At 41.4% G+C, this 25,370-nt stretch overlaps 1 protein-coding gene across 2 annotated transcripts in view; it reads left to right on the forward strand.

Moving 5' to 3' along the window:
• The window catches only part of LOC122564813 (prostaglandin G/H synthase 1-like), a 104,482-nt gene that overhangs the window by 75,871 nt on the left and 3,241 nt on the right, over nucleotides 1-25,370 (forward strand). For both annotated transcript variants that reach the window (XM_043720098.2, XM_043720100.2), the window contains 4 exons: nucleotides 3,524-3,607; nucleotides 11,708-11,954; nucleotides 14,171-14,457; nucleotides 15,669-15,816. In XM_043720098.2, the coding sequence (XP_043576033.1) occupies nucleotides 3,524-3,607; nucleotides 11,708-11,954; nucleotides 14,171-14,457; nucleotides 15,669-15,816 (766 nt within the window). The remainder of the gene's footprint in view (nucleotides 1-3,523; nucleotides 3,608-11,707; nucleotides 11,955-14,170; nucleotides 14,458-15,668; nucleotides 15,817-25,370) is intronic.

Here is a 25,370-nt window from a genome sequence, read left to right on the forward strand (position 1 = left end):
AAGAAAAATAATGCAATGGTACCAATTATTGTAAAGGGGATTGGATACAAATGTAGGGACCTTATACAAGGCACTAGCTTGATTGTTTCTGGAGGATTGTGCACAGTGCTAGTCAGCTTATTGAAGGAAGAAGTGTAAATGTGTTGGAATCAGTTCAGAGAAGATTTACTCAATAACACCTGCAAACAGAGATTGTCATCTGAGGAAACATTGGATAAGCTAGGTCTATATCTGCTGGAGTTTCGAAGGCTGAGGTCACTTGATTGAAGCATATAAGCTCCTCAAAGGTCTTGACAGAGGGATTTGGAGAAGATGTTTTGTCTTGCAGGAAAATCTATAACTAGTGGCATTAGTACCAGATGTTTGGAGGGAGGCGAATGTTGTTCCTCTGTTCAAGAAATGGAATAAGGAAATCCCTGGGAAATACAGACCAGTCAGTCTTACATCTGTGGTTAATGAAGCACTGGAAAGGATTCTGAGAGACATGATTTATGACTAAGTTTGATTAAAGATAGTCAGTATGGCTTTGTGAGGGGCAGGCCTTACTGAGTTCTTTGAGGATGTGATGATACAAGTTGACAAAGATTGAGTAGTGGATGTGGTATATACGGATTTCAGTAAAGCATTTGATATAGTTCCCACGGCAGGCTCATTCAGAAAGGAGGTACGGGATACAGGGAAATTGGGCTCTCTGGATACAGAATTGGCTGGCCGAAAGAAGACAGCAAGTGGCCGTGGATGGAAAGTATTCCACCTGGAGGTCAGTAGCCAGTGGTATCCCGCAGGTATCTATTCTTGGGCCTTTGCTTTTTGTAGATTTTATAAATGACTTGGATGAAGAAGCGAAAGGGTGGGTTAGTAAGTTTGCCAATGACACAAAGGTCAGTCATGTTGTAGCTAGTATCGAGCGCTGTTGCAGGCTACAACAAGACATTGACAGGATGTAGAGCTGGGCTGAGAAGTGGCGGATGGAGTTCAACCTGGATAAATGTGAAGTGATTTATTTTGGAAGGTTGAATTTGAATGCTGAATACATGGTTAAAGACAGGATTCTTGGCAGTGTGGAGGAACAGAGGGAGCTTGGGGTCCATGTACGTAGATCCCTCAAAGGTGCCACCCAAGTTGATAGGGTTGTTAAGAAGGCTTTAGTGTTTTGACTGTCATTAACTGGAATTGAAGTTAAGAACTGCGAGGTTTTGCTGCAGTCCTGGTTAGACCACACTTTGAGTATTGTGTCCAGTTCAGGTCGCGTCATTATAGGAAGGATGTAGATGCTTTAGAAAGGGTGCAGAGGAGATTTACCAGGATGCTGCCTAGATTGTCATTAGTACCAGACAAGTGTCACTGGCCACTGACCTCCAGGTGGAATACTTTCCATCCACGACCACTTGCTGTCATCTTTCGGCAAGCCAATTCTGTATTCAGACAGCCAAATTACTCTATGTCCCATACCTCCTAACTTTCTGAATGAGCCTACCATGGGAACCTTATCAAATGCCTTACTGAAATCCATATACACCACATCCACTGCTCAACCTTGGTCAACTTGTATCATCACATCCTCAAAGAACTCAGTAAGGCTTGTGAGGCATGACCTGCCCCCCCACAAAGCTGTGCTGACTATCGTTAATCAAACTTAGTCATAAATTCTATCCCTCAGACTCCTTTCCAGTGCCTCACTAACCACAGATGTAAGAGTGACTGGTCTGTATTTCCCAGGGATTTCCCTATTCCATTTTTTGAACAAAGGAACAACATTCGCCTCCCTCCAAACATCTGGTACTAATGACACTTGTCTTATGAAGAGAAGTTGAGTGTGCTAGGGCTTTTCACACTGGAGAGAAGGAAGAGAGGTGACTTGATAGAGGTGCACAAGGTAATGAGACGCATATTTAGAGTAGATGGGCAGAAATTGCTGTCACGAGGGCTCATCATTTTAAAGTGGTTGTAGAAAGGTATAGGAGAGATGTCAGAGGTAGATTCTTTACGCAGAGTGGTGGGTGCATGGAATGTGAAATACTATCTGCCAGGGTGATCGTAGAGTCAGAGAGATTAGGGACATTTAAGCAACTGCTGGACAAGCACGTGGTTGGCAGTAAATTGAGGGGTGTGTAGGTTAGGTTGATCTTAGATTAAGATAATTGATCAGCACAACATCATGGGCTGAAGGGCCTGTGCAACACTGTTCTATGTTCTATGTTGAACTAAGAGTGCGCAGAGCAGCACATGCATGGTTTTCCTGGCAAGGTTATCCTCAGGAACCTAACTGTGGTATTAACATTGACTCCAATGGGAAACCATTGCTTCACTTAAACTTGTTTTACTTAAAGTCATGATTTTCAGGATGAAAGGCCGTGACTTTAAGTAATGACACTCTGCATCCTGAACCCTGGTACTAGGCAGGCAATAGAGCTGTCTCGACTCAGTCATAAAGGGAACTGTATTTATTTCCCTGACTAATCCCTTGATCTTGAAAGCTTCTGACCTTTTAGACTTTGTACTGCAATGGGCAGCTAATTCTCGCACTAGACTGGGGTTCCAGCGATTGTAATCTAACAATAATATTGATCTCAAAGAACAAAGAAAATTACAGTCCTTTGGCCCTCCAAGCCTGTGCCAATCCAGATCCTCTATCTAAATCTGCCATCTATTTCCTAAGGGTCTGTATCCCTTTGTTCCCTGCCCATTCATGTATCTGTCTAGATACATCTTAAATGATGCTATTGATCCTGCCCCTACAACCTCCGCTGGCAACGCATTCCAGGCAACCAACACCCTCTGTGTGAAGAACTTGCCATGCATATCTCCCCTAAACTTCTCCCCTCTCACTTTCAACTCGTAACTCCTAGTAATTGAGTCCTCCTCTCTGGATAAAAGTTTCTTGCTATCCACCCTGTCTACACCTCTCATGATTTTGTAGGCTTCAATCAAGTCCCCCCCTCAACCTCCATCTTTCCAATAAAAATAATCCTAATCTATTCAACCTCTCCTCATAGCTAGCACCCTCCATACCAAGCAACATCCTGGTGAACCTCCTCTGCACCCTCTCCAAAGCACCCATGTCACTTTGGTAATGTGGCGACCAGAACTGTGTGCAGTATTCCAAATGTGGTCGAACAAAATCCTACATAACTGTAATATGAGTCATATGATGGTAACAAAGTCCTATGCATCTGTAACATGTCCAAGATGCTATTTCACATTTAAGGAGACTGTTGTTTGTTTCAGTATGCAAAATCATATCTTGTCAGAACAATGCTGAGAAAAGTTAAATGACATGAATAATTTTCCCTTCTTCATAATTATGTAATTAGACATTGTTTTGGTAGATAATCTTGGTAAACTATAACTGTTAATTGCCGTTCAAAACAGTAATTTGTGGTAAGATTGTGCAGAATGTTTGGGAGCAAAACAAGTTTCAAAATAAAAACATTTGCTTATGAAACTTAGCTTGTTATGCATGTTTGAATGCTATTGGTTGAAAAGCACTTGCCTAAAGTTTAACTGCTTTAATATTTCCCAGGTGGATTTGAGTCATATTTATGGAGACTCTCTAGAACGTCAACACCAACTGAGGCTTTTCAAAGATGGAAAACTCAAATATCAGGTAATTGATAAAACTGATTAAAAAAAAAATCAAAATTCTGACCTTTGGAACTATTATTAAAGAATAAATGCATCCCACCCCATCCCTGTAACCCTACATTTCCCATGGCAAATCCAACTCATCTGCATATCTTTGGCTTTGGGAGGAAACCAGAGCACCCAGAGGAAACCTGTGCTGACACAGGGAGAATGTGCAAACTCCCCCCAGACAGTAACCTGAAGATGGATTTGAATCCACAGCCCTGGTGCTGTGAGGCAACAGTGCTAGCCATTGAACCACCATGCCACCCTATCTTGAAGCATTTTGGAGGAGATTATGGAAGTAGGGAGGACTGAGGCCATGAAAACAGTGGCAAACAAAGACACTAACTTTCTGACTGACAGCCAGTGTAGGCCAGAAAGTAAAGGGTTGATAGGTCAGCAGCATAATGCAAGTTAGGACATAGGTGCATGAAGATCTGATGCTTATAGAGAGCAAGCTGTTGCTGAAAAAGGCACATTTTGTTAAAGTGTTTTGTATTGTACTCATAGTGGAAGAACTGCCTCCTGACCTTCAAACAGCAGTGATCTCTGAACAGGTTAAAGGACCAGCAGTTACAACTGACAATTGACTTCCGTGTAGAGCCAAAGAGCCTAGCTGACAGCAGTACTAAATTAGTACTTTACATCTGTTTTTGGCAAGGAAGAAGATGCTGCCAGGCCACAGTGAGAAAAGAGATAGATGATTTACTAAAAATTAATAAAGAGGAGGTTTTAGAAAGACTAGATGAATGTAAAGTTACCAGGATCAGATGGAATGCATCTGAAGAAATTGCAGTGTTTTTACTGATAATCTTCACAGACCTTCTTAGATAAGGGATTGGTGCATTGACTGAAGAATTGCTAATATTATGTTTTCATTCAAAAGTGAGGGAAAGGTAAATGCAGCAACTACATGCTAGTCAGTTTAACCGAGATGGCGAGGAAGCATTGGGAAATCATAAGCAGTGATAATATTAACAGCCACATGGACAAGTGAAAATTAAATAAGGAAAGCCAGCACAAATTTGCTGAAGGCAACAAAAACAGAAATTGCTGGAAAAGCTCAGCACCTCTGGCAGCATCTGTAACGAGAAAACAGAGTTAACGTTTCAGGTCCGGTGACTCTTCTTCAGAACTGATAGTAGCAAGGAAATCGTTGGTTTTAATGCAGAAGGTAGGGTGGAGTTAGGGAGTAAACGATAGTGGACATACAGCCCAAAGAGAGAAAAGAACAGTTGGACAGACAAAGGGGTGGATAATGCTCAGCCAAGGAGAATGAATGTGTGCTAATGGGAACTGTTAGTGGCTAACAATGAGTTGTATATTTCTCTTCTTGTAAATCTCTTCTGAACCCTGTTGAGCTTGATAATATCCTTCCTATAAGAGGATGACCCAGAATTGGACACAGTACTCCAGAAGATGCCTCACCAACATCCTGTACAACCTCAACATAACATTCTGATGCCTACACTCAAAGGTCTGACCAATGAAGGCAAGTGCAATAAATGCCTTCTTAACCACCATCTCTATATGTGATGCAAATTGTGTACCTGAACTCCAAGGTCTCTCTGTTCTGCAACATTACCAAAGCCCTGTTTTTAATTATATAAGTCCTGCCCTTGCTTGTTTTACCAAAATGCAATATCTCGCATTTATCCAAATTAAACTCCACCTGCCAGTCTTCAGCCCATGGACCCAATTGATCAAGATCTCTTTGTAGTTTAGATAACCTTCTTCCTGTCCACTATTCTGCCAATCTTGGTGCCATCCACAAACTTACTAACCATGCCTTTTATATTCTCATCTAACTCATTTATATAAATGACAAACAAAAGTGGATGTGGCACCAATCCCTGTGGTACACCGCTGGTCACAAGCCTCCAGCCAAGGTAGCAGACAGAGGATGGTGGTAGAGGATTGCTTTTCTCACTGGAGCCCTATGGCCAGCAGTGCGCTACAGGGATCAGTGCTGGTTCCGCTGCTTTTCGTCATGTATATAAATGATTTGCAGGTGAATATAAGAGGAATGGTTAGTATGTTTGCAGGTGGCACGATAAGTGAAGCTATAGTGGACAGTGAAGAAATTTATCTCAGAAAACAATGGGACCTTGATCAGATGGGCCAATGGGCCAAGGAGTGACAGACAGAGTTTAATTTAGCTAAGTCTGAGGTGTTGGCATTTTGGGAAGGCAAATCAGGGCAGCACTTATGCAGTTAATGGTAGGGTCCTGGGGAGTGTTGCTGAATACAGAGGCCTAGGAGTGCAGATGTATAGTTCCTTGAAAGTGGAGTTGCAGCTCGATAGGGTGGTGAAGAAGGCATTTGGCACACTTGCCTTCATTGGTCAGAGCATTGAGTTTAGGAGTTGGGACATTGTGTTGCGGCTGTACCTGACATTGGTGAGGACACTGTGTACAATTCTCGCCATCCTCTGTAGGAACAATGTTGTTAAACTTGAGAAGGTGCAGAAAAGATTTACAAGGATGTTGCCAGGACTGGAGGGTTTGAATTATAGGGAGAGGCTGGAGCTATTTTCCCTGGAACGTTGGAGGCTGAGGCGTGACCTTATAGAGGTTTATAAAATCATGAGGGGCATGGATAGTGTGTATAACCAATGTCTTTTTCTGAACTCTGGTAGGGGAGTCCAAAACTAAAGGGCATAGGTTTAAGGTGAAAGGGGAAAGATTTCAAAAGAACCTGAAGGGTAACTGTTTCACGAAGAGGGTGGTGCATGTATGGAATGAGCTGCCAGAGGAAGTGGTGGAGGCTGGTACAATTACACCATTTAAAAGACATCTGATTGGGTATATGAACGGGAAAGGATTAGAGAGATATAGGCCAAATGCTGGCAAGTGGGACTAAATTGGGTTGGGATGTCTGTTTGGCACGGATGAGTTGTCTCTGTGTTGTATTACTCTGTAACTCTGTAAGTCATTGAACTAAAGGCCATGTAAGTTAAACTAAATTGATCCAGTAATTCTGTAGTGGGTGCAGAAACAGAGAGACCTGTAGATGCATGCGTACAAGTAACTGAAGTTGGTAGGTATGTTGGAAAAAATGTTTAAGAAGTGGAATCTAGATTTTACAGTAGAAGTATGACTTTAATAGGAGGGAAATTCGGATGGGCTTTTTTAAAGCACTGTTCTGTCTCATCTGGAGTATTGTGTACAATTCTGAGCACTGCACTTTAGGAAGGAAGATATGAAGGCTTTAAAATGTTTAGTAGACTGTTTCCAGGGAAAAGGAGCTTCAGTTATGTGGCTAAATTGAAGAATTGGATGTTTTCTTAGATAATACTGAGAGGAGATTTGATAGAAGTGTTCAAAATGATAAGAGGTCTTGGCAGAGAGAAACAATTCACATTGGCAGGTGGGTTGAAAATCTGAAGACACTGATGAAAAGTAATTGACAAGAATAATCAAAGGCTATGAAATGGTGATCAAAAATATTAGTAGGTAGCAATTGATTAGCATCTCATGGAATACACCACCTGAGAGTATGGTGGCTATGGATTCAGTTGCAGTTTGTAAAAAGGAAATCAGATAAGACCCTGAAGGGGAGAAACGCAGCAGGTCAGGCAGCATCTAGGGAACAGGAGAATCGACGTTTCGGGCATTAGCCCTTCTTCAGGAATGAGGAAAGTTGGTCCAGCAGGCTAAGATAAAAGATAGGGAGGAGGGACTTGGGGGAGGGGCGTCGGAAATGTGATAGGTGGAAAGAGGTCAAGGTGAGGGTGATAGGTCAGACTGGGGTGGGGGCGGAGAGGTCGGGAAGAAGATTGCAGGTTAGGAAGGCGGTGCTGAATTTGATGCTGCCTGACCTGCTGCGCTTTTCCAGCAACACATTTCCATCTCTGATCTCCAGCATCTGCAGACCTCACTTTCTCCTGAAGGGGAGAAATCAGAGGAAAGAGTGGGACTGACTAACACACTCTTAGAGAGCCAACACAGATTTAATGAGTCAAATGGCCTCCTTCTGTACTGTGGCCATTGTATGATTCCACAAGCAGACCAAAATGATACCGTGGGGTTTAAATTGAGTCATGTTAGCAGGTTCTTACATAGTATTGAAACTCCCAACTGTTTTCCATGTCAATTCTGGTCTCCATCATTAAAATCAGCCTGAAAATCAGATATGACAAGCAACCAATATTAAGTCAAATCAATTCTTCTGGCACTATTTCATAGTCAACAGTTGGCTACGTTTCTTCTTGAAACTTACTGCAAAGCCAGTGATAAAGAGATTCACATGGAATTGGGCAGGAGAGTTAATGTAGTGAACTACAGATAGCTAACCAGCTGAACCCATGACTGAGTTACACAATCTGTATTTAGTTTCCCAATTCTATGCTTCAAGAATGCTCCAACTCTCAGAGGAAGCAACAGTATTCAGCGTGTATTGCTTCTATAAACAATGCCTTTGCGATTGAGGTGGATTAACGAAATAGCTAGGATTGTCCTACTAAGTAACAGTGATAACCCTCTGTTGCTGTTTAATGCTAAAAAGTCTGCTTCCTTTCTCGACAATGATGTTAATCACCATTACTGGCAAACACACAGACATGCCAGGTTTTTTTTTAACAAAGGAGTACTTTCTCCTTTGTTTTCCTCTTGAATTAAGACACTGCTAGTGAGATTGTAGGTGTGTTTGGCCTTTTACCAAGGGATTTCGGAGAATGTGGTTTTATCAGCAGCAACAGGAAATTCAACACCTGCACCCCATGAGCACATAGTGTGCAGAAAATAAACCAGTTTTCATCACAAGCTGAACAAAGTGCCCTCTGAGCTGTTGACTGTGGTGCTATTGTGGCCTTTATGGCATATGCTAATCAGCCCACTGAGGGGGCATTGTTGTGTCCCTGCAGATCTTAGTGATCTAAGTTGTAGGCCTCAGTCGCTGCTGAAGCCTGACTTTTGTGGTGCATGGCTTCTCCAACATGCTCAAGTGAATGAGCCTGTCACATTGAGGAGGAGCACATGGCCCCTTATGCTCTGGGGTAGAGTTGAGGATTATCAGCCACTGTCTCATTGAAAGGTAGGGTTGACCAATGGGCTGAAAGACCTATCTCTGCTTCCATATCTTATGGTCACTCTTTCTTCCGTCTTTTCCACTGCAATAACCATCACCTGTAACTCCTGTTTGTTGGACTCCTTTCACTGCGGTGGTGATAGTCCAAAACCATTTCCTTCATTAAGCTTTTGCAAATTAATGAATGTGGTTGAAATAGTGTTGTCAATAGCTGCCGCATGTAGTTACTGATTTCTGTTGAATGGGGTGGTGCAGTGGCTCAGTGGTTAGCACTGCTGCCTCACAGCACCAAGGTCCCAGGTTCAATTTCAGCCTCGGGCGACTGTCTGTGTGGAGTTTGCACATCCTCCCTGTGTCTGTGTGGGTGTCCTCTGGGTGCTCTGGTTTCCTCCCACAGTCCAAAGATGTGCAGGCCATGTGAATTGGCCATGCTAAATTGCCCATAGAGTTAGGTGCATCATTCAGAGGGAAATGGGTCTGGGTGGGTTACTCCTCGGAGGGTCGGTGCGGACTGGTTGGGCTGAAGGGCCTGTTTCCACACTGTAGGGAATCTAATCTAATCTAATCAGATGTGCATGGCTGTAAAAGAGCAGGGCAACTTTGTTGAATTCAGGTGCTGATCAAAGCATTGTTGGAAACATAAATAAATTCTGTATTTGGGTCTATTGGATCTATTTATAACACGCATTAGCATAGCACAGATCATTGTTTAAATGGATAATAGAGGCAGAAATTCTCAGTGTATTTATAAAGACACTTTGAGATGTGCCTGAGGCATGATATCCTACAGTGCCAGGGGTCACCAACTAGGAAGGTGGATAGCTGCTTTTAAGCCAGAATGGATAGGATGGGTTGAAGGGGCTCATTGTGCTGCAAATCGTTCCACATTTTTCTATCATTTTCCTTGAAAACAGTATCCCGTAAGAAAACTAGTTTACTTGCTATTGCCATCAGAGTCTGGAGTATTCAAAATACAGTGCATTTCATTTTGTTGTCATTCAATTTTTGATGTAATTTTAAAAATTGAATCAACCCTTAATATTATCTCCTCAGTCCACCAATGAATCAGTGACGCTAGAACAAAGCAACATGATTGGCACCCATTCACCACCTTAAATATTCATTCTCTCCTCCACTGACACCCACTGGTAGCAATGTGTACCATCTATAAGTTGCAAGGCTGCAATTTTGCGCAGCACGGTGGCTCAGTGCTTAGCACTGCTGCCTCACAGCACCAGGGTCCCAGGTTCAATCCCAGCCTTGGGCAACTGTCTGTGTGGAGTTTACACATTCTCCCCGTGTCTGTGCGAGTTTCCTCCGGGTGCTCCGGTTGCCTCCCACAGTCCAAAGATGTGCAGGTCAGGTGAATTGGCCATGCTGAATTGCCCATAGTATTAGGTGGATTAGTCAGAGGGAAATGGGTCTGGTTGGGTTACTCTTTGGAGGGTTGGTGTGGAGTTGTGGGGTCGAAGGGCCTGTTTCCACACTGTAGGGAATCTCATCTAATCTAAAAAATTCACCCAGGATCCTCAGACTTTCTAAACCTATGACCGCTACCATCTTGAGTGGCAAGAGCAGCAAATGCATGGAAACACTGTCACCAGCTCCCTTTAAGCCGCACAACATTCTGACTTGTAAACATATTCACTGTGATAAAATTCTGAGGTTCCCTTCCTATTAGCACTGCAGGTGGTGACACACCACATCGTCTGCAGCAGTTCAAAAGGGCAGCTCACCACCAACTTCTTCAGGACGTTTAAAGATTTGTACCAAATGTTAGCCTAGCCAGCAACTTCCACATGCTATAAATGAATAAATAAGAAGAACAATTGTTTGTTCAGAAAAGGATAGATGTATGTGTTCAGATAATTGAATCAAGGGGCTTGTAGGTATTAAAATGAACGATTTAAATGATATTGCACATTTTCACTGAGCCTGTTGAAAGCTGGCATAAGACTCACCATTGTGCCTGGAATGGAAGTGATGCACAACTAGCTGTTATGGCTCACACACCATCAACCAAAGGGACTCAGAATTTCACACTCAGAAAGGTTCATGGACTTACTGTAGTGAATGTGATGTGGTCAGCCAGCGGGACATAGAGATGTACAGCACAGAAACAGACCCTTTGGTCCAACTCATCCATGCCAACCAAGTATCCTAAATTAATCTCGTCCCATATGCCAGCATTTGGCCCATCTCCCTCTAACCCTTTCCTGTTCATATACCCAACTAGATACATTTTAAATGCTGTCATTGTATCAGCCTCCACCATTTCCTCTGGCAGCTCATTCCACACATGCACCACCTTCTCTGTGGAAAAAGTTGTCCCTTAGGTCCCTTTTAAATCTTTCCCTTCTCACCTTAAACCTATGCGCTCTAGGTTTAGACGCCCCCACTCAAGGGAAAAGACCTTGTCATCATAGAATATGAATTCCCTGATTGGTGCTATTAATCTGGTCCAGTCAGGGAGCCCTGGCTGACAGATAAAAAGAGAGTGTCAGAGATACCTGACTGTGAATGAGGTGTTACTAAAGTCAAGGACTGTTCATGTGTAAATAAAGGGTAACTTGATGACAGGATATGGACCTCTGTGGAGTTATTTCACTTGCAACATGTACAATCCAAATAAAAATGTTATAGTTTGTCAAAACTGAAACATATGCTTCTCAGACTGATATCGCATTGCATTCCAATAAATATCAGCAGCATTTGAACCAGCATAACCTGTGCAATCGAACAATACCACTTTTATCTTGTGGATACTGTTACAAATGTTGCACTTTACCAAATAGTTCCAATAAATACAGGAAAATATGACAGAAAACTCTTGTTCCTGTCAAAGACATGTGTTAAACTCATGCTCCAAATTATGCTTCAGACCATTTCATTGTCACGCTTTGCCATCAGCACCCATCAGGAAATATGTATTTTGAAAATTGTATTTTTATTTCTTTTTATTCAATTGTGCAGAAAGCCATGTAAATGCAGCTGAAGTAATTTAAGTAAAGGAATAAAAGGAGAAATGGTTAATTATTTGATTTGCATTAAGGTAGTGAATGGAGAGGTCTTGCCTCCATCCATGAAGGATGTACCCATCCGGATGAAATATCCAGATGTTTTACCAGTGGAGAAACGCCTTGCCATTGGCAATGACTTATTTGGCTTGTTACCTGGACTGATGATGTATGCCACCATCTGGCTTCGAGAACACAACCGAGTCTGCGATATCCTGAAACACGAGCATCCAACTTGGAATGACGAGCAGCTTTTCCAAACGACCAGGCTCATACTCATAGGTATTGGTCATCATCCTTTTTTAAAGGTTTCCTTTCTTCCTTTTGACATGTGTTTCCTTTACCATTTTCTCTCACTAATGTTGGCCAATCATTATATTATTATTAGGTTGCAGGAAATGAAATGGTACAGTGGACCAACATATTGTACTTCTCATTGTTTGATAGTACAAAACTTGAGTATTGCTGAGAAAAATAATATATTTTTGAAGCTTTTCATCTTGTGCTCATATGAAAATAGGAACATACAAAATAATTGCAGAAATAGATCAATTGGCTCCTTTCTGCCATTCAATAAGATCATGACTGATCTCTTTGCGTTTCAAATTGCACATTCCCATCTGTTGCTAATATTCCTTTGCTGAACAAGAATCCATAGATTCTGTCTTAAACATATTCAATAAACCCATCTTCACCACCATTTGATGCAGAGTTTAAACATCACAGAATGCTCTGAGAGGAAAAGAAAATTCTCTTCTTCTCCGTCTGATTGGGTGACCCCTAATATTAAACAGAGTGCCCCCTCGTTCTGGACTGACTCGCAAGAGGGAACATCATTTCCACATCCACCTTGTCAAGACCATTCGGGATCTTATACACTTCAATCAAAATCATTCACAAAAAGTGAAAGGAAAACAACATTTTGAGAGGAGAGTATTGAGTGTTGATGACTGACAATTGCACAGGGCCTTATTTTGCAGACTGAAGGAACATGTACACAAATGTACCTGTTGCAATTCAATACAATAGGTAACAGCCACTCCGTGATTCACTCTGTGGTTTGACAAGCAGTGTCAACCTATCTGATTTAAAATTTAAACAAAAGCATGACAGTTAATTGGCATCAACTAGTTCTTTTCCATTGTAGCACCTCTACCAATCAGAGGCCACTTGTCAACCGAAGGGCGCTTTTTCTCTTATATGGAATAAATATTGTTTTCCTTTTAGTATCTTTATTCTCTTGTGAATTCAAATAGCTTTGACAAAATGTATCATTTTTTCAAATATGTTGTGCTGTAATAAATGTAACGTTCTCCTAAGATCATTACTTAAAGTTTCAATTCAAGCATGGATCATAGTCCAGTTACCTTTTGATGAAAAAAATTAAAACATGTTGTAGATGCTTTGGAGAGGGTACAGCAAAGGTTTACTAGGGTGTTGCCTGGTATGGGGAATTTTAGCTATGAAGAAAGGTTGGATAGACTGGGTTTGTTTTCACTGGAAGCAGGAGGTTGAGGGGGACCTGTTAGAAGTTTATAAGATTGTGAATGGCATGGATAGAGTGAAAAGTATGAGGCTTTTTCCCAGGGTGGAGGAGTCAATTACAGGGGAACTGTAATTCAAACTGGGGGAGGAGGGGGGGGAGTTTAGAAGAGATATACGAGGCAAGCTTTTCACACAAAGGGTGGTGAGTGCCTGGAACGTGCTGGCAGAGGAAGTGATGGAAGCAGACATGATAACAGCATTCAAGAAGCACCTGAATGAATACATGGATAGGAAAGCTATACAGGGATACGGATCATGCAAGTGAAGACCGTTTTGGAGAGGCAAAAATGTGTCAGCACAGACTTGGAGGGCCCAAGGGCTGAGTTGTTCTTTGAATGAAGACAGATGAATAATAAGTGCCTAGATTAATTAAATAAGTATAGCAATAGAGATAAGAACATTGTTGCAACAGTAATAGCAACTTGTATTTACATAGCACCTTCAACATAGGAAAACATCCTCAAGTGTTTCACTGGGGTATAATCAAAAAAATGAACACCAAACTAAATAAGGGAACTTTAGGATGGATGGCCTCAACGGGTGAGGGAGGGGAGGAGTTGCTGGTGAATGAAGGATGGTGATATTCATGTGGGGCCTTGGATCAGAGAAATGGCGGAGGTTTCAAGGCCAGAGGAAACTACAGAGATAGAAAATGTCACAGCTGTAAAAAAGGCAATGAGAATTTCCCTGATCTTGCTAAAATTCTGATAGGCAGCTAGTGTTCTGACTGACTTATTTTGTTTTCTATTCCATTTATACCAATTTTATTTGACACCAAAAGTGAAACCCAAAAGCAACATCATGTCAAATTGGAAGAACAGTGAAGCTCAAGGCTATTAAATTGTATTTGATCATTAACAACAATGAAATTTTACAAGGTGAAGTACCTGGAACATGACAAAGTAAAAGTATGATTTTGTGTTTTTATGATTCTTTGTCTCTCTACCTCGCAGGGGAAACTATCAAGATAGTTATTGAGGACTATGTGCAACACCTGAGTGGTTATTACTTTAAGATGACTTTTAACCCGGAACTTCTGTTCAGTGAGCACTTTCAATACAGAAATCGGATTGCAGTTGAGTTCAACCATCTCTACCACTGGCATCCATTAATGCCTGACTGCTTCATTGTGAAAGGCCAAGAGTTTGCCTATGACAACTTTATTTTCAATGTGGACATCCTGATGAAGTTTGGAGTGGAAGCTTTAGTAGAATCATTTGCAAAACAGAGAGCAGGACGGGTAAAAATGTCTTTTATCAAAAGTGATTGAACAATAAGACACTTGGCATGTGGATTTACTGAACTGGTTATATACTTAGGTTAATTATGCAGATGAGTCAAGTTAACTAGCATTGAGGTTAACACATTATTAATTATATTGTCCATAATTCCCAATTTAATGGCGAAAGATGGAATGCATTATACAGATAGAACTCAGCATATCTCCTTCAATACTATTTCTATATTGTTCATAGTTGTGAGCAAATAAGTAGAAATTAAACATAAAGATAGTAATCTTGACAAGGTTAGAGGATTACAAATGAATGACTTTATAACAATGCAGCAGTTTGTTCCCAAGATCCATGCACAGTGTTGTTATAAAGCCACAAAGTTCTAAACACATCCCTGACAGGACACTCAATATTTCTATCCAGAGCATGCATTCAGCAAGGTTAGGTTAGGTTTTACAATTACTACAGAGCAACTGAAGAACTGTCAGCAGTTTATCCCTGAAGAGTTTGACAGAAACGTCATGTATATTGGCCTCTTTTCACATTGTAGGGACTCTATAATTCTATGATTTTCCGATGAAGTTGTTCAGTTGACCTGCAAAATGGTTGTATTTAGAACACAGGCTCACCAACTCCAAAGAGCACTCAGTGTGTCTCGTTCCAATTACTCGCCCACCTTCTTCTATTCATTCATTTAATCCACAATGTGGTTGCAAGTGAAATATGCCTCTTTGTTTCCCCAACAGCGTGGTTTCATTTGAAGACCTGACAGGCCATTTGTACAAGTGGCTTATTCCAAGTTTTAATTTCTTCCTTCCTTGTTGGAACAAGGTGTCTGTGCTTCTGTAAGCAAAATAAAATTTTAGAAAATAGGTGATGAAACAAATAATTACTTATCAAAGTAGAATTGTATCCAGCCAGTAATAAGATCTAAACACTATGAAAACTGACCTCCAATTCTGAAATACATGAACTGAATGATCTAAATAGACACGCAAAAAAAAATGTATTTTTGAAATGTCTGTGCATCATGTGCTTTCTTAAGGCACCATAAGTCAAAGGGCTAAATGGCCTCCTCCTGCTCTTGTTTCTAACATTTTTATGCTCATAACACAATTGTCAATGTACAAAAGTTTTGTTTTAAAAGTAAAGAATCTTAAATAACATCAAAAACAAGTGTGGATCTATTTAAAAAAGGGTAATATTATTATTGTTACAGATCGGTGGAGGGAAAAATATCAACAAAAATATTCTACATGTGGCAATCAATCTCATTGAATATGGGAGACAGTTAAGATTTCAACCATTTAATCAGTATCGGAAGCAGTTCGGTCTGACGCCCTATAAATCTTTCCAGGAGTTAACTGGTAAGGATCTAAAGAACAATTTGCAGAATTCAAAATGACTTTTCCAGTCCAATGGATGTGGATGTGGGGGTGAGATAGTGGGGGTTAAGGTAACAGAGATGTATGGGCTAGCTGTCTGCTTAGTGGAAATGGGTAACCAATGTCCATTTCCAATGAAAATTCCCCTTAGGAATGTTTGAGACCCCAGAATGGTCCCTACACATTGCGTGTGAAGACTGCCACCTCAGTCATGGTGACCACTAGCAACAAGCCACGCCTCAATTTCAGGCAGCATGCATGAAAGGCTGTAATCACATCCATAAATAACACCCTGATGGCCCAACTAGCTTGGAGTAGTCTTCAGTGGTTTGATTTCTACATAGGCAACAAAACATCTCTCCATACTGAAGTGTCCTCAAGATCTCCGGCCTACCTCAGCAGCATATAACCACTTCAGCCTGACATGAACATTGTCCTTTCAATAGGTTCTCCAGCCTTGTCAGCCAGATTGCAGCCATGACAACAGTCATTTATGACTCTTAAGGACCTGTCCTCAAAGTCTAGCCCATAATTTGGGGAAATTTGGCTGAGAAACAAAAGTTATGTTATTGTCCAAAGTTGGGTGAGTTTGGATCAGATGGAAAGGTTAATTTCATATCAGCTGCTAATCCAACAAAGTGTAGGTTCAGTGGAGATGAATCAGGATTGGGGCTCGGATGATGGATTAGATTCATCACTCGCAGGCAGTGGGATGGGAACTGAAATGTATTCAGAAGGCAGAATGCCTCCATTTTAACAGTTTCTCTTTATATTTAAAGTCAGTCAAGGTTCTCAGTGATCTGTAGGCAAGAAGGGCAGCTACACTACCTGCAGGCCAATAAACATAAGTGTCAAAGTAGAATTGTATCCAGCCAGTAATAAGATCTAAACACTATGAAAACTCACCTCCAATTCTCAAATACATGAACTGAATGATCTAAATAGACACGCAAAAAAAAAAATGTGGTTAATCCCAACAAACTAACCACTGAATCTTCCATGAGATCTCCCAACCTCCTACCTCATACTTCAATAACAACACCTCACAACTTACTGCAATCCCATTTACCCCATGATCATGCCATGATCTCTTCTATAGACCCCCTGCCCCACTTCCCAACACCAATCTCCAATTCCAAAGCATCTCCAACAATCTCCTCTAATCTAACATCTAGCTGCTTTTGAGTCCATTGATAAAATTTTAAATGGTGGTTAAGTCCTGCAGAGCTTCATTCAAACCTTTACTTCCTACTTTGCCATAAGTAAACTTTTAAATCTTGGAAAACTAATTTCGTTTTTAGCTCTTAAATATCAGTGTCTCATTGTACCCCAACGTTTCTTATTAAATGATGTTTCGACTTCAATCTGTAGAATGAGGACTTATAGTAGCTTGCTGCTTTCTTAATTGTATATCTGTTTTTGAGCCATAATTGGAAGAAAACTTCAGTAACTATCTCGGAAGCTTTACTAATAACCCAACTGTAAACTAAGGAAGAAAATATGAGGTGACTAAAAGGTTTGGACATGTCTTAGCACAATCTGAGGGAGAATAAGTAACAATGTCCCAGTACTTCTATGCTGAACAAAATGTTGGGGGGCTGTTTTCCCTGGAGCGTCAGGAGGCTGAGGGGTGACCTTATAGAGTTTACAAAATTGAGGGCCATGGATAGGGTAAATAGGCAAAGTCCTTTCCCTGTTATCGGGGATTCCAGAACTAGAGGGCATAGGTTTAGGGTAAGAGGGGAAAGATATAAAAGAGACCTAAGGGGCAACTTTTTCACACAGAGAGTGGTAGGTTGGATGGGTATATGAATAGGAAGGGTTTGGAGGGATATGGGCCTGGTGCTGGCAGGTGGGATTAGATTGGGTTGGGGTATCAGGTCGGCATGGACGGGTTGGACCGAAGGGTCTGTTTCCATGCTGTACATCTCTATGACTATGAGTGTCATCAGACATTGTAATACAAGAGGCATTTCTTGCATAATCAATCCCTTTTTGAAAGTATTTCCACAAACATGTCACATAAACTTTTCACAACACTAGGTTATAGTCCAACAGGCTTATTTGGAAGCACAAGCTTTCAGAGCGCTGCTCCTTCATCAGGTGGTTGTGACTGAAAGCTAGTGCTTCCAAGTAAACCTGTTGGAGTATAAACTGTGGTGTTGTGTGACTTTTAACTTTGTACATCACAATCCAACACCGGCATCTCCAAATCACATAAACTTTAGAATTGCTATTTGTTTTTTTTGTGCATCTGCAGTATTTTATTTATTTTTAACTCAGAATTGACTATTCTTCCTTACTGGATGGTTCAGTGATTTTTACTTCATGTTTTGTCACCCACAATTTTAGAATACTTCCCTGTTCTTTGGTACTGCTGTTCCAGTACTGCTGCAATATCCTCCTAAGTTAATGCTCGAGACCAATAGACATATAACAGGTTGTGCTGAAACTCTTGGAAGGGTGTCCAACCTGAAAGATTTCTTTCTCCACGTCTCTCTTTGGTAAGCTCCTCAGCTGAGATCTAGAGCTCAATATGTCGGCTGTCATGAGACAGTTTGCTAGCGTCCCCTATACACCAAACCAATATCTACTGTAATTAAATAGAAACAAAGAGCTGAAGGGGCATCTAAGGGACTCAAAACTTTAACTCTGCTTCTCTCTCTTCACAACCAAATTTGCAGACCACACAAAAATAGATGGAAAGGCAGGCTGCAAGAGGGAACAAAACAATTTGATAAATTAACTAACTCGTCAAAAGGTTTGTAAATAGACTCTAATGTGGAAAACTGTGAAGTTGTTTGTTTTGGAAGGGAGAACGAAATAATATTATTTAAATGGAGCAACACTGCAGAAAGCTGTGACACAAAGACACTTGAGGGTACTTGTGCACGAAACACAGAAAACACACATGTGATCAGGTAATCAGGAAGGTGAATGGAATATTGACTCTTATTTCAAGGGGGTTAGAGTGTAAGAGCAGGGAATTCCTTAGAGCATTTGTACAAGGTGCTGGTGAGACCACATCTGGAATACTGTGAGCAGTTTTGGGCCCCCTATTTAAGAAAAGATATTAATTCATTGGAGGTGGTTCAGAGAAGGTTCACTAGGATGCTCCCCACTATGGGGAGATAGTCTTATGAACACAGATTAAACAGGTTGGAACTCAACACATTGGAATTTGAGAGAATGAGAAGTGATCTCATTGAAGCATATCGGATCTTAAAGGACTTGACAGGATTAATGCTGAGTGGATCTTTCCCGTCATTGCGTAGTCTAGGACCAGAGGGTGTAGTCTCAGAATACAGGGGCGCCAATTTAATTTTGGATGAAGAGGAATTTCTTCTCTGAGCGTTGTGATCTTCGAACGCCTTGTCACAGAGAGCTGTTGGGGGTGGGGCGGGGGGAAGCAAAGACATTGTATATTTTTAAGGCTGAGATAGTTGGTTCTTAATCAGTGGGGGAGTTATGGAGAAAATGCAGGAAGGTGGCCATGAGGAATATCAGATCAGCCATGATCCTATTGAATGGCAGACCAGGCTCAAGACATCGAATGGCCTACTCCTCTTCCTATTTCTTGTGGTCTTGTGGTCTTGCACTGCTGGACCTGCTGAGTTTCTCCAGCATTCTCTATTTATTTCAGATCTTCAGCACCCTCAGTATTTTGTTTTATCTGACCTAAATTAAAAGACTTCAATTGTTGTCAGGAATTTACTCTGGTTGTAATTAAGAACGTGTTTTCTGCACTTCAGACAGCCAACATAAATTTGCAAATGCTTGTCATACTGGACATAAATTTCTTTTTTAATATTGAAATGATTAAATTGGTGGACTGCAAAATGTTTGTGATTGGTTTTCAAGTTAATTTGTAGATAAAGTTTGTAGATAAAGTTCCTGAAAAGTGATTGCTCGCTTACATTGAAGCTCATGAAATTGAAGGCAACTTATTGACCTTATTAAGTTTGAGGTTGGAGAGTGCACAGTTTTGTTTGCTAGTCCCAGTCCTTCACTTGTCACAGCATATTGCAAATCTAACCATGCTGATGACGTGGTCAATTAGAGATTTCTTTACTCAACAACAAATAACAAATTTATCGCCAAAAATAAGTTTACTCATTCAAAAATGCAAAGACAGTTTAAGCAAAATAGCACAGAAGCAGGATATCTGAAATAAAACCACGAAATCAAAGAATCCCTCCAGTGTGGAAAGAACAAATAAAATTGAGTCCACATCAACCTTCCGAAGCCCATCTGATCTCGACCCCTTGCTTTATACGTATATTTAGCATGGCCAATCCACCTAACTTGCACATCTTTGGACTGTGGGAGGAAACCAGAGCACCTGGTGAAAATTCACACGAACACAGGGAGAATGTGCAAACACCACACAGACAGTTGCCCAAGGCTGGAATTGAACCCGGGTCCCTCGCACTGTGAAGCAGGATTACTAATCATTGAGTCACAGTACCGCCCATGACTTATACCTATTAGCCCATACAAAAGGCTGGAGAAACTTATTCGGTCTGGCAGCATATGTTAAAATAGTAACAGTTATAGAATCATAGAGATGTATAGCATGGAAACAGACCCTTCAGTCCAACCCGTGCCAACCAGATATCCCAACTCGATCTAGTCCCACCTGCCAGCACCCGGCCCATATCCCTCCAAACCCTTCCCAATCATATACCCATCCAATGCCTCTTAAATGTTGCAATTGTACCAGCCTCCACCACTTCCTCTGGCAGCTCATTCCATACCTGTACTGCCCTCTGTGTGAAAAAGTTGACCCTTAGGTCTCTTTTATATCTTTCTTTTCTCACCCTAAACCTATACCCTCTAGTTCTGGACTCCCTGACCCCAGGGAAAAGATTTTGTCTATTTACCCTATCCATGCCCCTCAATATTTTGTAAACCTCTATAAGGTCTCCCCTCAACCTCTAAAGCTCCAGGGAAAACAGCCCCAGCCTGTTCAGCCTCTCCCTATAGCTCAAATCCTCCAACCCTGGCAACATCTTTATAAATCTTTTCTGAACCCTTTCATTTTAAGTCCATTGGTTCTTCTTCTGAACAGAAGGAGACTGGGAAATGATGGAATCCTTCCTTCAACGAAGTGGGAAGGATATTGAATGGAATAGATGATGAGTGTGTCCAATGTAAAAGGCAAAGGGAACGCAAAACAGTAATAAAGGAAATGTTGAGATGCAAAATAGGTGGTTGTTATCGATGCTAGAAAATAGATCAGTTCTGCTGAGAGCAAAACCCATTGAAAACAAGACATGTGTTGGTAGGTGTGGGGGAGGAGCCAATAGAAGGGGGGATGTTAATCAAAATGCAGACACCGTTCATGCTCTGAAGTTGTGGTCAGTGTTGAGTCCTGAAGATTTGAAAATGCATACGTAGGAAATAAGGTGTTGTTCCTGCTGTTGCATTGAGCTGCGCTAGAATACTGCAGCAGGCCCAGGAGAGAAATGTTAGGATGGGAACAAGATGTTGTATTGAAATGGCAAGCGAGTGAAAGGTCAGTGTCATTCTTACAGAGAGAGTGGAGTGTTCTGAAAGCAGAAAGCCAATCTGCATTTGTTCTGTGTTGTAAAGGAGACCACATTGTGAGCAGTGAATGCAGTAGACTAGGATGAAGGAGATACAAGTAAACCACTGCTTTACCTGGAAGGTGTGTTTAGGAGCTTGGAGTAAGCAAATGAATTGGAATGGACTCCTTTTAGAAAGCAAGTCTGAGGAAGTTTAGTCAAGGTAACTGAGGGATTTGATGGGTTTGTAACAGATATTGGTGGAAAGTCTATCCTCAGAAATAGAAACAATGAAGTCATGGAAAGGGAGGGAAGAATCAGTGATGGACTGAGTTAGGCAAAAAAAAAATGAAATTGGAAGCAAAATAATTAATTTTTCAAATTCTCGACAAGAGCAGGAAGCAGGCCCAATAACATAATTGATGTACTGGAGAAAATGTTGTGAGAGGGGGTCACAGTAAGACTGGAACAAGGAATGTTCCAAGTACTACACAAAGAGGCAAGCCTATTTGGGACAGATGGAGATACCCAAAGCCACACCCTTGACCTGGAGCAAGTGAGTCAATTTAAGGAGAAATTGTTCAAAGCGAGGTGAAGTGGGCTGCTGGTGGATGGAGACTGTTCAGGCCTCCCTTTGAAGTAGATGTGGAAAGGTTCAGACCATCCAGATGGAGCATGGATGGTGGAGAGAGATTGCACACCCGTGTTGAGGAAGAGGTGATTGGGACCAGGAAACTGGAAATTGAAGAACTAGCAAAAGACATTAGATGAATCATGAAAGTAAGTGGGAAGAGACTGAACAAGCAGAGAGAAAAAAAATAGAGTTGACAAAGAAAGAAATGCATTCAGGAACATCTGAAACAAATAGTCTGCCAGGGTAGTCCAGTTTATGGATTTTGATGCAAAGATTATTGGGAAAAAGTTTGGTTTATGCAAATATTTTGAATCAACTTTTTTTAAACTAACACCTGCACACAGACAAACACACAAGTCTGAGGGAGGAACAAAAGAAAATGAAAACTCTGCAGCAGCGGGTTAACTTTAGAATACTTTTGGCAAAATAATAGTTAAATTCATGAAAAAAGCCAATATGTCACAAATTGCCCAGATGGTGTCCTGATGCCAAATACATTGTGCACACACACAAGCCACTGTCAATGGGCTGTCTTCCTGAAGCAGTTACAGTTGACTGAATTCCCTTTGCCTCAGACTGTGGGACAAATTGCAAGAGAATCTTCTTCAGGAATTCCCTCTGGGGTGAAAAACATAACTTTCAGTATGTTTTCAGCTCAACCAGTTGGTGAGATGATTTTCAAAGTAAAGAGAGAGAGGCCAATGGGTCATTGCTCTTCAGGCAAGTCTAATTTTTCTCTCACTGACTTTGATCATCCCTTTCACAATCTGAGCCATGTGACCTCTTTCTGAAATTTCTCCAGACTGTCTGAGCTCCCCATTCCTTGCAGGTACATTATTGCTGTTATAACCAGTGTCATATTCTTAGCAGAATGTCATTTTATTAAAAGTTCAAGACATATGTATATATGTGTCATAGAGTCATACAGCATGGAAACAGACCCTTCAGTCCAACCAGTCCATGCCGAACATAATCCCAAACTAAACTAGTACCACCTGCTCCTGGCCCATATCTCTCCAAACTGTTCCTATTCATATCTTCATCCGAATGTTTTTTAAATGTTGCAACTCTACCCGCATCCACCACTTCCTCAGGAAGTTCATTCCACACACGAACCACCCTCTTGTATAAAAAAATTTACCTCTTGTGTCTTCTTTAGATCTCTCTACTCTCACCTTAAAAATGAGCGTCCTAGTCTTTAAATTCCCCATCTTGGGGAAAAGAGAACAATCATTAATTCTGTACCTCTCATTATTTTATAAACTTCCATCAGGTCAACTCTCAACCTCCTACAGTCCAGTGAAAAAAGTCTCAGCCTATCCAGCTTTTCTTTATAACTCAAACCTTTCATTCCCTGCAACATTCTGGTGAATCTCTTCAGAACCTTCTCCAGCTTGATAATATCCTTCCTCTAACTGGGTGACAGGACCCTCATACTCTTAAAGAATAATAGTTGGATTGCATCTCTTTATAATAACCTGTTTAGGAATTTGTCTGAGTGTTCAGGAAACAGAGATCAGGATTAATAGGCAGGTCATCTCATTGGCAGAATGTGACTGATGGTCTCATACAAGGATCAGATTGGGAACTCACTTAGTCACAATGTTTGTTAATGGCTTACGTGAAAGATACAGATTGCACATTGTGTTTGCAAGTCACAAGTTGGAGTAGACATACGCACAATGGGAATTAGTTACTGAAACTGACAGGATATGCAGAGTACAAACAGTGAAACTAGCAAAACCTGGAAGGTAGTCTCTGCCAGGAGCAGTTCCTTTAGCCATACTTTACTGGACTCTTTACAAACAGCAACTTTGTGAAACATATTGTGAAAGTGCTGTGGATTCCTCTGAGATTCATTCATCTCACCACATTGCCTGCAAGACTTATTTAACTTGGGGTTTACATGATCAGAGGCTCACTGAGCCTGTGAAGAAGGGGTTCATCATCCTCCAGCTCCTTAATGATGCTGGCTATGAGTACATCTTCAGCACCATTACTCTGCCTCAGCCCTGGATTGGCCTCTGCATATTTTGGAGTGTCTGGTGAATTGATAGCTGGCAATGGAGGGTAGATTCTTTAGGAGGATGTCTGTAAAGAATGGGAGTCAGGGGGCAATAACATGTATTTGAGTACTGTCTGTGAAATGGAGAGTTGAGGAGGAGACTAGAGAGGAACATATGTATCAGTCACAGGAGTGCTGTGCTGGATGTGAGGGTATGGGGGTAAGAGAGTGATGACTGCCAGTTTAGAGTTCTAGGAAACTCAACGCATAGATATCACAAGCAGGTTCTGGGAGCTTCAGATGGACAAGGACTAGACACTGAACTAATAGCAAACTGATGAATATTTGTGAACTATTCCCACCATATACAGTGACATGACTAAACAGAACTTCAGCAGAACATGTCCTCACTCCAGTCCCAGTCCATGTCATCTGATATCACTGATGTTGGACTCTGGGTATTAACATATAGCTATTCCCCCATGTTTAACACTCAGCATACAATACCTCATGAAGTCATTAAACCTTTTCAGGCCGTGGGTCCTGTTCTTTGGCACCAGTCCAAAGATGTGCAGGTTCAGTGGATTGGCCATACTAAATTGCCCGTAGTGTCCAGGGATGTGCAGGCTAGGTGGATTAGTCATAGGAAATACAGGGATAGGGTAGGGATGGCGTGTCTTCGAAGGGTTGGTGTGGACTTGATGGGCCAAATGTCCTGCTTCAACACTGTAGAGATCCTGTGTTTCTACTGTTCACTGCCTCAGCAACTTGAAGCCACATCTACCTAGTAACTGTGCACCCCTGCTGTTCTCCATTGAGGTTCAGTCATGATCTCCAGGGAGGAATTTGTGATAGTGGGGCAGCCTTCCCCCATCAGGCATCATTGCTGCAGCCATTTTCTCACTCCCAGTGCCTTTGGTACCCGGGAGCCACTTCTATTGTGTGTCCAACCAGGTTTCCATCAAATAGAGATCTTTCGTTGCTGCATTCAGTGTGCAAACCTCTCCAGCTTTCCTGACTGGTTGGGGAACCTGATAACAGGCTGTGAGTTGTTTTATTTAGGAGGGGGAGGAATGAAACACAAGTTATACACAGGATTTGGGATCCTGGCCCAAACACGGTGCGTGCACTGAAGTGGTCAGATTCTGCCCATAATACCAGTGTTGCAGCCAGTATCTATAATATAATAAATAGATTCAGTGGTTAGTTGCTTTCAGTGTGAGCTTCTTGTTTTTTTTATTAAAACAAGTTCACACTTACCATGAGCTGAGGTGGGCGTTGAAATCAATATCTGTATATCAAATCCCAGAACTCTGAAAAAACTTGTAGAGTCTTGTATAACTCCAAGTTGGAAAATTGACAGGATTTG

Source organism: Chiloscyllium plagiosum, unplaced genomic scaffold (assembly GCF_037043375.1).
Source record: "Chiloscyllium plagiosum isolate Xiang-an unplaced genomic scaffold, Cpla_swu_hap1 HiC_scaffold_21, whole genome shotgun sequence".
NCBI lineage: Eukaryota > Metazoa > Chordata > Chondrichthyes > Orectolobiformes > Hemiscylliidae > Chiloscyllium > Chiloscyllium plagiosum.